The 13,834-nt window shown below is 41.5% G+C and overlaps 1 protein-coding gene across 2 annotated transcripts in view; it reads right to left on the bottom strand.

Moving 5' to 3' along the window:
- Positions 1–814, bottom strand: part of VSTM2L (V-set and transmembrane domain containing 2 like) — a 49,239-nt gene extending 48,425 nt beyond the window's left edge. Inside the window, exon 1 of one of the 2 annotated variants that reach the window (XM_075177650.1) lies at positions 592–814. In XM_075177650.1, coding sequence (XP_075033751.1) covers positions 592–682 — 91 coding nt within the window. In that variant the 5' untranslated portion in view covers positions 683–814. The remainder of the gene's footprint in view (positions 1–591) is intronic. The other variant, XM_075177649.1, reaches the window with a different exon arrangement.
- Between the last annotated feature and the right edge of the window lie 13,020 nt (positions 815–13,834).

Here is a 13,834-nt window from a genome sequence, read left to right as displayed (position 1 = left end):
AAACAGATCTGTCAAGCTCCAACCAGACATCCCCAAAATGCAGTTTAAACAGAAATCCTGAGCACTCTCCCTAGAAATCAATAGCCAAAATGAAATAACCAGAGATTTCCATTCCCTGTGTCTAAACACTGAAACACACCATCTAAAGCATTGGCCACATCTGACTACAGATCTAGCATCTAGCACCCCTGTCATCTCGTACCATTTCCACAAACGTTCATGTTAGGGCTCAGGGTAGGATCGTAGGAACCTCTGGCTCTTTAACCCTTCTTCTGAAATTTCCTGACCTCCACGTATACACCAATATACAAAGCTGGAAAAACTGCTTTCCAGACCATTAATTACAGAGCACCCACAAAACCTTCCAAAACACCATTCAGACAGATGTATAGAAGACATAATTAGTAGCAGATCGTCATGGGCGATTATTTGCTTTATAATTGATGTAACCCCGTTACAGGTGACCACAAGTAACATTCTCTATAACTCAGACACATATAGCTCAGGCACCCCAAAACTAACCAACCCCCCCCCCCCCCCCACCTTCCCCCATAATACAGACCAAAGAGATGCCAGACCCATCACTAATACCATCTGCTGTGTTGTGTTTGTCTCCAAGGCTCAGATGGATGTAGACCCCCAAGCAGTGTAGAACCCCCAGGCTCAGTCCCCAGGCTCCCATGGCGCTTTCACCCGGGGGGCTCCGGCCGCTCTCCCACTGCAAGATGCGCTCAGCGCGGAGGGATACCCTGGTACTGGAGAGCTAAAGCTGGCGGAGGGATCAGACTCTGCATTAAAAAAAACCTCCTCCTTTAAAGAGACCGCAAGTCCTCAGTATGGGGATTGCCAGCGATTTGGGGGTGTGTGAGTATAAATTGTAAAGAGTCGGGTAGCCACCCCCACAACTGAAGCTTTTAGTGCACTAACCCCTGCAGTGCAACAACACACAAAAACACTTTGCTGCTAAAGGGGTTTATTGCTAAGCGAATCGGCTTATTAATTTGATGCTGAAACAGTCCACTGCAAACCCTAGCTATTATGTATTTATGTATCCCTTTTGAGTGTCAGCTTTGTGACAGGTCTATAGTGCAGATAGTTTTTTGCAAATATTCCAGTGTCAGAAAGTCTTTGTTTATAAAGTGATTCTCCATCATTCGCTGCTAAGTCCAATCATGAGACAATTATACTGTTAGACTGCTGCCAGCATATTCTTCCACACTTCTGTGTTCCACAGAATAAGAAGTCATCACTTCGGGTATCATTACAATGCCACCCACATATGATCAACCTTAAGTGCACACACAACAGGATGGCTGTCCAGCTGTTTTTATACTCGTGCTGTGCTACATATACACTTGCTAGTTCATTTCGTGAGCATCTGATTTGTATTCCTATGTAGCTGTTCTCTGTATAACACAACGGGGTTTCTTGGGAATGTGCAATAAAGAATTACCTGTTACTATGTAACCAATTCTCAGGCAGAATGTGGCTATATTGCTGTGGAACCAGAAGTCCCAGAATGTTTCTGGCTGGATTGGCAGTCTGAGTCATCTAATTTTTACATCGGCTGGTGAACCAAAAGTTGCCAAATCCAGTTGTATTTAAATATTCCTTGAACTAGAGAGTTTACATATAGGGTGATGATCTCTGGGTTATAAGTTTTTCTATTGAGTATTATATAACCTTTATTGTTAATGTTGTAAATATTGATTAGTAATATGTGCATGTAAAGTTATGGACCTGTCTGGTATTCATTCCATATTGAATAAGTGTTCCTTATGTAGCCATTACCCAGGATTGGTGTACTATGAGCTATACAATACAATACGGATTGCACATTAAATGACTATTTTTTGTGTCTGTCGATATGGAAGAGGTGTTGTAGGGTGTAGTGTTCTCTGTTGTCTCTATCCCTTTTATCAGCAAGGTATTTAGACCTTGCATAATGGATGATGTGGCTTTGTAGCGGCGACTCGGTCCCACATAGCTCAGTTCCAGTCAGTACTGACATTTGTCCTCATTAGTGAATTCAATACATGTTAACAGCTCAATAAAACATTAGCAGACCAGCCAATTTTTGGTAGAGCACTGCAGGGGACAGCGAGAGACGCCCAGAGGTCGATTCATTCCAATCCCATACCCTAAAACTTAACCCTCTGTCCGGCTACCTTATATCATAAACCCCATCACCCACAGTTATTAGTGGAACATACCCATCCGTAATAACACAACCCCTGTAGCTAATGTACATACAATTATAGCAGATGGCCGAACAAGAAAAGGCCAGTGTATTGACGAAAGCATATGCAGGAATTGATGCACAAGTCATGTTTTAAAAATCAATTTGCATTTCAGCAACGGGTTAGGGTGCCAGATAGCACGTACTGTGACTATGCAGTACTGGTGTGTCGTTTTTAACCTTTTCATTTTATCCTCTAGTCCTATTTTATTGCTGGGAGTGCCTCTGTTATGGCCCAAGCATTGCAATCAAAGAGGAGACAGGTTCAAAAGACATTCTAGCAGTATGAAAAGACTGGCTTCCACAACCTAATTTATGTTTGGAAAAATTGTTAAACCATGCAGATATGCATTGCAATATTAGCTTTAAATCTGTAGTAGAACTTGAGGAAAATTCGAAAATATAATTTTTTTTTATTTTTTTTTTAAGCCATCTCCACAACCCCATTAGCTGTACAATATTTCTTTTTCTTCCTCTCCCGTATCCCCCCAGCTGTCCTCACACCGCAGGATTTGCCCTTTCTCTGACAGATGAAATCATTCCCTTGATATATTAGAAGCTGTGAGAGCTTTTCCCCGCTGAGCGTCCTCCACTGGCGCTTCATTACTGGGAGTTCAGCACCTTGGACAGCTACTGAGAGAAAAGAGAGACAGACGGAGGCTGGGACCAGTCCTGACTGGCAGATAGAGAAGATAATGACCGAGAGAGGCCTCTGAGAGAGGGATAGATGAAGACATTTCAGGCAGAAAGACTGTCGATGCCAGGCAGAAAGATAGACATGCCTGACAGAGTGAGAGAGCAATGCTAGCAGACACACAATTCTTGTCTGACAAACATCTAGTGAGTGATTGACAGCTTTTGACAGACGCAGATACAGAAGAGGATTCGGATGGCAGCTGTATGTTGAGAAAAAAGAGACAGCTACAGATGTGAAAGGAGACTTTCAACTAGTTTACAGTGCCTACGATGACACATAGTCCACAGAGCTTGCAATCTAAGCGACTAGAGACATGAATGGGACTGCTTTGGGTTAACAAAATAATTAACACCTTCTTGGAGCGCACAGCTGATCGTACGTAAAAGCAATTCCTCAGTCTCTGGTAACAGTCCTGAGATTTGTTGTTCTAAATGCAGAATCAATAAAGGAATTTCATTTCCAAATAAATTAAACTAGACACAGGAATTCTTCACTAGAATGAGAGGAGTGAGGATAGGGGGTGAGGAGAGAAACTGAGGAGAGGGAGTGGGTGAAAGAGGGAGACAGGTGGGTGATAATGAAAAATATACATAGTTGGATAGATGTAATGGTGAGGAGGAATAGGTTTGGGATAGAGAGATAAGGGATAAATCAGGAGAAATAGTTAGGACAGATATGGAGAGAGAAGAATAGAGGTTAACATGTATCTTCCTGCAAGTGAGAGGAGCTAGATAAACCTCTTAGTAAGAAGACATTGTGCTGGTAACCTCTTTATTACGCCTTATCACTGCAGCGAAGGGGGGAGAAGAGTAGGATCTGGGTGGCAGGCAGTCAGGAAGAGGATATTAGCATCTTCTTATCGCCTCCTGTAGCGAGGAGTTATGGCACGCTGCCACTTTTTACAAAGACCGGTGGTACAGAAACTGATATAAAGCAAACAATCCTTCTCTTATCATTATTATTAGCCGCCTGGAAAACTATGCACGAGTTTTCATCAAGAGCAGCATGTGGGCGGTGTGTAAATCTAGGATGTTATGGATGCACATGGTAGAATACACAACCACTTTCATATCTTCAAACTGCAGATGGTCTGATACCCTTAAACTGGCCACACACGCTGTGATGTAAATATCGGTTCTTGTGGCCTAAACACGATTGTCATGCCAAAGTAAGGTCCGCATCAGCTCTGTCCAGTATGGGAACCCATGTTTGTGGTCCCTAGCAATAAGCTGCTCCCATAGCTATCCAATTCTTCAATACAATATTATTTTTTTATCCAGTGCTCACATACGGCCTGATTGATCTTTGGAACACAAGTCCGTGAACATTCTCATGGGACTTGATTAACGCACATATACATGTGCGCATCCTGGAGTCTGTTCTGTCTGTTTGTATACAGCATGTAATGTACAGCCAGAGTGAACTTATACCCAAATTCAAATGGAAACGTTTCTTGAGATCCACTTGTACTTGGATATGGGAATTCTTGCACGCAGTTTACACACTATGAATCAGGCCCATAGTGTGTAGGTAACGAATGTCCGTCATCATCATCATTTATTTATATAGCGCCAGCAAATTCCATAGCGCTTTACAATTGGGAACAAACATTAATAAAACACTGGGTAATACATACAGAGAGGTAAGAGGGCCCTGCTCGCAAGCTTACAATCTATGGGACAATGGGAGTTTGAAACACAAGGGCACATGCTATATTATATTGCACATTGGACCAGCTAGAATGCAAAGGTAAAAAGTATTGAGTGGGCTGTGTGATCAGTCACACAGCAATGTTGGTCAGAGAGTTGTGTTCTTGGGTTAGCTGTGTAGAAGGTGGTAATAGGGTAACCTAGGGAGATTAAGATGGTGGTTGAGGAATATTATAAGCTTGTCTGAAGAGGTGGGTTTTCAGAGAACGCTTGAAGGTTTGAAAACTAGAGAAAAGTGTTATTGTGGGAGGGAGGGAATGGGAGGATGTAATGAGAGTGGAAGAGAGACGCAGATCTTGTGCATAATGGAGGTATCGAGTTGGGAGATATTTTGTGACAATTGAGGAGATGTATGTCGGTGCAATTTTGTTGCCGGCCCTGTATATTAGTAGAAGAATTTTATATTGGATTTGATGAAAAACAGGCAACCAATGTAGAGACTGACAGAGGGGCGCAGCAGAGGAAGAACAGTTTGCAAGGAAAATCAATCTAGCCGCTGTGTGCAAAATAGATTGTAGAGGTTCAATTTTGATTTTGGGAAGACCAGTAAGGAGGGAATTGCAATAGTCAATGTGGGAGATGATGAGTGTATGAATTAAGGATTTTGCAGTGTCCTGTGTGAGATATGTGCGTATTCTGGAAATGTCCTTTAGATGTATATAACATGATTGAGATATAGAGTCGATGTGGGGAATAAACAGATTACACCTAGGCAGCGAGCTTGCGGGGTGGGATTTATGGTCATGTTATCAACAGAAATAGAAATGTCCAGTAAAAATGAGATACAACTAATCACATTGTTTACCGATTATTCGTGCAGGATAACATGTCTGTCAATATATAGATGCCCAAATACACTGAGATCCGAAAAACAACTTGTTCATAGCCTAATTACCAACTTTTAGATATACAAAGGTTTCACGCATCAGCAGCAGTAGCTATTGTTACTGATATGTCAACTGTAAACTATGTTACGATTGTCTTAAAAGATCATTTAAGCCACAGAAAGTTAGTAGACCCCTTGGTCTCACAACTTTTCCGTGTGAAGGCTACTGCATATCTCGAGTGTTGAGCACTTTGTGCACAGAAGACTGTTGGAGAGAGCACCTCAGTGGCAGAACTATCATTGGTGCAGCAGGTGCGGTGCGGGGCCCATGGAGATAATGGGGCCCGTTGAATGGGGAACTAGCGAGCTGTGGGCATCGGTTCCCTCCTCCCCACTTCCCTGCAATTGGGCCCACAGCTCGTTAGTTCCGTCTCTGGAGCAACTATTCCGAAAGCACCTTCTATTGTGAGTGGAATTAGCTTCATTCAGTAGAACCGAAAACCAGGTCACTTGATGACACCGAATGATGCAAATGTGATTTGCTTACTGTGAAGAAGAGTGTGCTCAAGTGCCTAGACAACAATCCATTTGTTAGTTAGATCCATTAGTAATTTATACATACAGCCACATTCCACAAGTCTGTTTGATGAGAACCACCTATCAACCTGGTCTTACCCAAATTCCATTCTTTTAAAACCGAGGTTGGTTTGAACATTTTCTATGGCCACGCCTGATTGGAGCCAATCGAGCAAACTTAGATTCACCAAGCCATTGAAAGCTTCAAGCTTAAAACAGCAATCCTGGCAAAAATCACTGTTGCAGGCTACATGAAAAAAATGTTGGTATTTACCATTTTGTCTTTTGTTTTTTTCCGGTTGATATTAATTATTTATGATTCTCGACTACCATCACAACCACAGTCACATGGAAGAGGATAACTAAGAAATATACATGCTTAAAAAGTACTTGCTTTTCAAAGAAAACAAAAATAAATCATCTATGTGAGATTGCTGCTTTAAGTAAACCAGCCTATTAATATAAAAAAAATAGGGATGCAACAAATCTATGTCTCCGTTCAAGACTAGATTGTAGCTGGAGGACTTTTAGCAAAATTAATCCGTTAGAATTTACTGATCATAATGCATTATTATTATGATTAATTTTGATATGCAAATTAGGATTTGGTTTATAATCAGGATTTGGAAAACTTTTTTGGCACAATTCGAGTGTCATTCAAACCTTTAAATATGGATTTGATGCATCTCCTTGTGAGGATATACCACTACTCCAGGCTACCCTATACACTACCTGTCTTTACATGTCTAATCTTTAACATAGTTATTAGTGGAGACAATCAACAATCTGTACATATCTGTTCCCGGCTGAGTACAGATACTATTAGGAAGCAAGGAAAATTTGCTCATAATATAGGGGTCTAGTCTGGGGTGCTAAGAGGAGAGAGGTGAGTACAAAGTACCTGGGACAAGGCCTGTCTGTGTTGTGTGTATGATACATTGGACCTATTTCAAAATGTATTGCTTGTGTGAGGAGTTTGTATGTTCTCCCCGTGTTTGCGTGGGTTTCCTCCGGGTGCTCCGGTTTTCTCCCACACTCCAAAAACATACTGGTAGGTTAATTGGCTGTTAACAATTTGACCCTAGTTTGTGTGTGTCTGTGTGTCTATGTTAGGGAATTTAGACTGTAAGCCCCAATGGGGCAGGGACTGATGTGAGTGAGTTCTCTGTACAGCGCTGCGGAATTAGTGGCGCTATATAAATAAATGGTGATGATGATGATTGTGCTGGGAGCCAGGGAGAGTCACATGACACGCAGCAGCAGCCTAGGTTCTAGTAAAGGTAGATAGCTGACATAAAGAGAATAATGTCACAGTGCAAGAAATACTCATGATATTTATAGTTAGCAATGCAGTGAGTAGAAAACGAAGACATAAGAGAGAAGAAATGTACAAAGCATTATATATATACATATATACATATATATACACACACACACACACACACACACACACACACACACACACACATACACACAATATTGTGCAAAAGTTTTAGGCAGGTGTGGAAATTTTTTTTTGCAAATTAAGGATGCTTTCAAAAATAAAAGTGGTAATAGTTTTTTTTTTTTAGCAATTAACAAAATGCAAAGTGAATGAACAGGAGAGAAGTCTAAATCAAATCAATATTTGGTGTGACCACCCTTTGCCTTCAAAACAGCATAAATTCTTCTAGGTACGCTTGCATAAAGTCAGGGATTTTTTAGGATTATAGTCAGGTGTATGACTAACCAACCATACCAAACAAATGATAATGATCATCATTTTCATATGTAGGTTGCAACATAGTTATTAACTGAAATAGTTGTGTAGGAGGCTTAAAACTGGATGAGGAACAGCCAAACTCTGCTGCAAAGGTGAGGTTGTGGAAGACAGTTTCATGTCACAGGTCATACACCATGGCAAGACTGAGCACAGCAACAAGACACAAGGTAGTTATACTGCATCAGCAAGGTCTCTTCTCAGGCAAAGATTTCAAAGCAGGCTGGGGTTTCAAGATGTGCTGTTCAAGCTCTTTTGAAAGAAGCACAAAGCAACAGGCAATGTTGAGGACTGTTTGACACAGTGGGACCCAGTTACACCCATTTACTGTTTGGAGAAGTCTGGCCAGAAGTTGTCTTCATGGAAGAATTACAGCCAAATAGCCTTGCTTTCAACATGGAATCAAGGCCAGGCTACTCAACTATACACGAAAACATAGGATCCGGGGTACAGAAAAAAGGCTGCAGGTGCTCTGGACTGATGAGTCAAAATTGTAAATATTTTGATGTAAAAGAGGGCAATTTGTTCGCTGAAGGGCTGGAGAGCGGTACAATAATGAGCGTCTGCAGGCAACAGTGAAGCATTGTGGAGGTTCCTTGCAAGTTTGGGGCTGCATTTCAGCAAATGGCGTTGGGGATTTGGTCAGGATTAATGGTGTCCTCAATGCCGAGAAATACAGGCAGGTACTTATCCATCATGCAATACCATCAGGGAGGCGTCTGATTGGCTCCAACTTTATTCTGCAGCAGGACGAGCCCAAACATACAGCCAATGTTATTAAGAACTATCTTCATCGTAAAGAAGAACAAGGAGTCCTGGAAGTGGTGATATGGCCTGGCCAGGCGCCGTCCATATACTCCTAAGTGCAGGGGACGGTCGCCTAGCAACGGGAAGCACTTCCGATTTCGGACCCTCGCTGCACACGCATGCACAGAAACGATCGAGCTTCCTGTCGGCGGTCAGCTGATGCTGACCGACTGATCAGCTTCCCCTATCCTCTATTTAAATAACACTTTGGCACCATTAGGGTGCCTGAGTATCGGTTCACACCAGCTCCAGCACTTCCTGTCTTGTATGCTCCATCATGTTTTGCTGACTCCTGGCTTGTTCCTTGGCTCATTCTCCTGGATTCCGATTTGGTACTGCACAGTCTGGCATTGACCTTGCTCTTGCCACTTCTTCTGGTTCTCCGTGTACTGCGCTACTGTTTGGTTCAACCGGAATATTAACGTCTACCACTCCACCGCGCTGGTAACTGACTTGAAAAACGGCGGCCTGTGCATCACACGCAGTCAAGACCATACCTCCTTGCGGGGGTCCCGGGTGAAGACCGGGGGTACTTTAGACTCCACATCTCCCTGTTCAGTTGCGTAAATAAGAGCCAGTGTCCCCTACGGTGTCTATAACTGTGACAGGCTCCCACAGAGCCCTGATCTGAACATCAGTGAGTCAGTCTGGGATTAAATGAAGAGACAGAAGGATTTGAGCAAGTCTACATCCACAGAAGATCTGTGGTTAGTTCTTCAAGATGTATGCAACAACCTCACTGCCAAGGTCCTTCAAAAACTATGTGCAAGTGTACCTAGAAGAATTGATGCTGTTTTGAAGGCAAAGTGTGGTCACACAAAATATTGATTTAATTTAGATTTCTCCTCTGTTCATTCACTTTGCTAATTGATAAAACTAAACTATCAATACTTCTATTTTTGAAAGCATTCTTACTTTGCAGCATTTTTCCACACCTGCCTAAAACTTTTGCGCAGTAATAAAAATATGAAAGATTGTTGCTTGTCACTTCCAAGATCAGCTTGTGCAGTGCTTGGTGAACTCCTCAAGATGAGAAAACATATCTGATGAACTTCACTCTCCATTTCAAATATGAAAAAAAGGTGTTTTTGTTCCAACATTTCGGTCTCATTGGAAACCTATATCCTTGATAAGTCTCTATCGAAACCAAAATATTAGAATAAAAATGCTTTCTTTCATATTTCAAATGTAAACTATATTTATTTTTTCCTGCACTCTCCCTAGCACTTGCATATTATTTGTGGCATAGAACAGTTGTAATTTCCCATGCAGCACTGGGGTGAAATAAAACCACAATATAAATGATATAAAGTATATTTAGTGGTACTGCCATTAACACCGTTGAGTAGATAGGTATATGTCTTAGACCACTTTTGTCAAAGCACTTGCAGTCAAATAACCGCACATATATGATAGAGTGCTGACAAATGTACAAGAGTCCAGGGCTCAGGGACAGAGAGCAGTAAAGATGCAGGTGACAAGACAGACAAGAAGATATTTAAGCTTCACCCTACAAACATTGAGAAAAAAGTACAGCTTATTAGGGTGAATATAGACATCTAACCTCATTAACTTACACTCTTCAATCTCTCTTCCAATCAATGTTGAAGATAAAGTGAGGTCACATTTTACATACTGTAGAAGTCACATGTCCTTTGTCTATAATGTCCCAATGACTTACACACAGGGAAAATAGCTTCACCTTAAAATAAACATTAATCAAGGAGCATTACATGGTACATTTTACCCATTATACAACACAAGACACCTAGCTGCTTTGCGGTGTTTAAAATTAGGTGTAACGCTAGGGTGCAATTCTCTCCAGCTGTCACCTGTTACACAATATATTGTGCAGGTGTCACTGTAGTCTGAGCAGAAATGTTTGTCATGCCTACTACTGTATAGCCGAGAGAGAAAGAGAGTGCATAGTCTGCAACTTTCCATTTCCCCCAACAAAGGGTATAAACCACTGCATGGTTATGACTTAGTATGTGCAGCATTTAATAAGGAAGCAATTCCCCTAGTCACTGAAGCATTACTCACTTTATTATTAAAACGATTAATAATTAGAGGGCAATGTTATATTTGAATTGGAAAAGAAAGATGATACCAGGCTGCAAACTAGTACTTGCAACATATCCAAAGAGCAATGATCTGCAGATTTCAAAGGCAGACCCCCAATGAACAATAAAGTAGTAGGGCAGCACGGTGGCTCAGTGGTTAGCACTTCTGCCTCACAGCACTGGGGTCATGAGTTCAATTCCCGACCATGGCCTTATCTGTGTGGAGTTTGTATGTTCTCCTCGTGTTTGTGTGGGTTTCCTCCCACACTCCAAAAACATACTAGTAGGTTAATTGGCTGCTATCAAAATTGACCCTAGTCTGTGTGTGTGTGTTAGGGAATTTAGATTGTAAGCTCCAATGGGGCAGGGACTGATGTGAATGAGCTCTCTGTACAGCGCTGCGGAATCAGTGGCGCTATATAAATTAATGATGATGATGATACTGCTTTGCATATCAAGATGTTTGAAATTAAATGACCCTTCTGAGCAAGTTTTGCAATTATCTGCATTTCCTACAAATTGTGCAAGAATGAACATGTTTTACAGAACAATAATTGAAAGGCAATCTTATTATCTAACTAATAGTCTGCAGATGTTAGTTTGTTAGTGGCCAGGAAGTGATGCTCTCTACATAATACATCCTGTGCAGGATACAATGTAAATCACTAGCTATATAATTATTGTGCAAAGCAAGTTTAATAAGAAGCAATTTTCTGCAGAAAAAAAACCAATAGATGTTCTGTAGTACTCCCGGCCATGACAGTAGCAGAGGTGCTGTTTTTTAAAAGGAGGTAGAAATGTTTTGCAGGTGTACTGTAAACATGCAATGCTCTGCAGGTCTCCTTGGTTATATTTAGCTCTGTTCTCTGAAGGTCTATTTAGCAATGAATCTGTCAGGGCGACAAAGGAAAAGGAGGTGGGGGGAAGGGGGGTCATTAGCGCCTGACGCTCGTCACATGTTGTAGGGGGGGGGTGGAGGTTATTAGGACAATGAATTAGACACTGCATTAGCCTATACGAATTGTTACATTGTGCCAGGAAGGGCACAAAGCTGGCACTGCAAGTAACCCTGCACAAGAGAGATAAGAGACAAAGCTGAGAGCAATGCACCAAAATTGTCACACTTTAACCATTTCATTGACAGAGGCCTGTGGAAGCTAAGGTTGCCGGAGTTAACTGGCTTGTACCTACTTGACTAAATCTCCCCCTGACCCTTCCCCAGTGTGCTTGTTACAATCTGCCTACCGTGTCCAACATGAGTAATGACTGGAACCATCTCTCGGTTCCTGCATGGCTATCAATTAGGCAAGCTGCTCCAAACACTATACTAAGAACAGGATGGGGAATGAGACAAGGAGCAGGGCACAGCATGCCATGCAAATTCCAACAAGGAATAAAATACAGTAAAATTAATCTTTCTTCCACTTGACATATCAAATCAGGATTAAAGCACACAGACAATAAGCGTGTTATGCTGCAAGTCACTTGAGATAATGACTACATTCAACATTTCAATACCAGAAAAGGTTTTAATTCCCAGTAGCACAGAATATGTAACAGTTCTCTTTAATTCCTAGTATTTCACTACATTAGTCCTTATTTCAGATAATTGCTAAATAATTGCTCATTGCAAAAAAAAAAAAAAGAAAGCCAGCTATAAATAATCTCCCATTATCAGGTGCAGGTACCTAGAAATGCTGATCTTTAAAGAGAACCTGTCACTATAAGCATGGCAATTAAAACATGGGTAAAAGAGTTCTAACAGAACATCTCTGTTACCAATAGAATAGAGGTTTCCATTTGGAATGTTCTGCCGTTTTCCAATTGGCCGTTGTTGGTAGCCAGTTATGAGCCAACAGCACAACATGCCATAAGACGCGACATGAATGCTGAAGCAGAACTTTCTCTCCTCCAACCACTTGTGTTGATGGAAGCAGGTGGCAGTAGTAGCAGATGGCGGTAGAAGCAGAGGCACCGACAGATACTGGTTATTACCGATGCCAATGATTGGGAATTACTAAATATTTGTGGCTTATTACCTTGGTCTGGTTTATTTCCTGCTGAGTTGGGCTCTCTAATTCCACAATGGGGTTCTATGGTACACCAGTAGTTACTGTGCCATCACTGAAAACTACTGGCAGAAAAGGTGCAATAATATTTGAGCAAGGGATAGGCAATTTAGGTCTCCCCTTCACACCTCTGCAATAAGAGTTCACTGTCTGTCTACCACAAGGCAGTCTCGCCATACTCCCGACACTGAAGACATATGGAAGATTTTGGTTGCCCTGTAAATAAAGTCAATTCAATTTTTGGGCAATGTTTCTAGAGTTGTACTAAATATTTGAAAATAGCCATGGGAAGAATGATGTTTTACTCTACAGAAAAAAACAAAACTACTCCAGTTGGTCAACACTTATTCAATGTAAATTAGATGAACTTGTAAACAGGCTATTAGATCCAGTTTGCTTAGACCTATTATTGTAGGCTGAAAGAGGGAGTCCTATTTGGGCATCCGCTACCCTCACAAGCCTGCTGGACATTGAGGTTCTAGTGATGTGCATTTCACATAAGAAACATGGTGTTCCACACGGATTGCAGTAATTGTTTGGCCAGGAAAGAAGTGGACCCACAGGCTGTGAGTCCAGCAATGGCTTCAGAGATATGGTATCACTATAATGGTAATATATAAATGGGCACAAAGGAAAAGGGCTTAGGCTTTTATCATATTGGTGACTTATGCACCTATGCCGATACCATGCACATTAGGTCACTGTCTCAGCGACATCATCTTTACTCATCGTCTACCTGACCAGAAAATTGTGGCCTTCAACCAGGATCTGCCATTACCTTTCCAATACCGATCGATGTGCCCAGAGGTTGGGAAAGTTGAGAGCGCACATCTTGGTAAAAGTGCTGCACCCAGTAAAGGGATCTTCACCATTTCACTAACCAGTTTGACAGAGGAAAACCTTCACAATTGTTGCTAGTGTGGCCCACTGCCTTTAATAACCAAACGGGCAATATTTTCCATTGATAGCAGAGTTTAGTTATATCCTTCAAGATATTCTAATTGCACTCTGATAACAGTTTGCCTTTTTTAGTTCTCAAAATAAGGGATAAGTTGATGGGAGACGACATTACACTAATTTCCCAGCTTG

The sequence above is a fragment of the Mixophyes fleayi genome, chromosome 6 (assembly GCF_038048845.1).
Source record: "Mixophyes fleayi isolate aMixFle1 chromosome 6, aMixFle1.hap1, whole genome shotgun sequence".
Lineage (NCBI taxonomy): Eukaryota > Metazoa > Chordata > Amphibia > Anura > Limnodynastidae > Mixophyes > Mixophyes fleayi.
The sequence above is the reverse complement of the archived record's forward strand: the minus strand, read 5'-3'. Positions and strand labels throughout refer to the sequence as shown.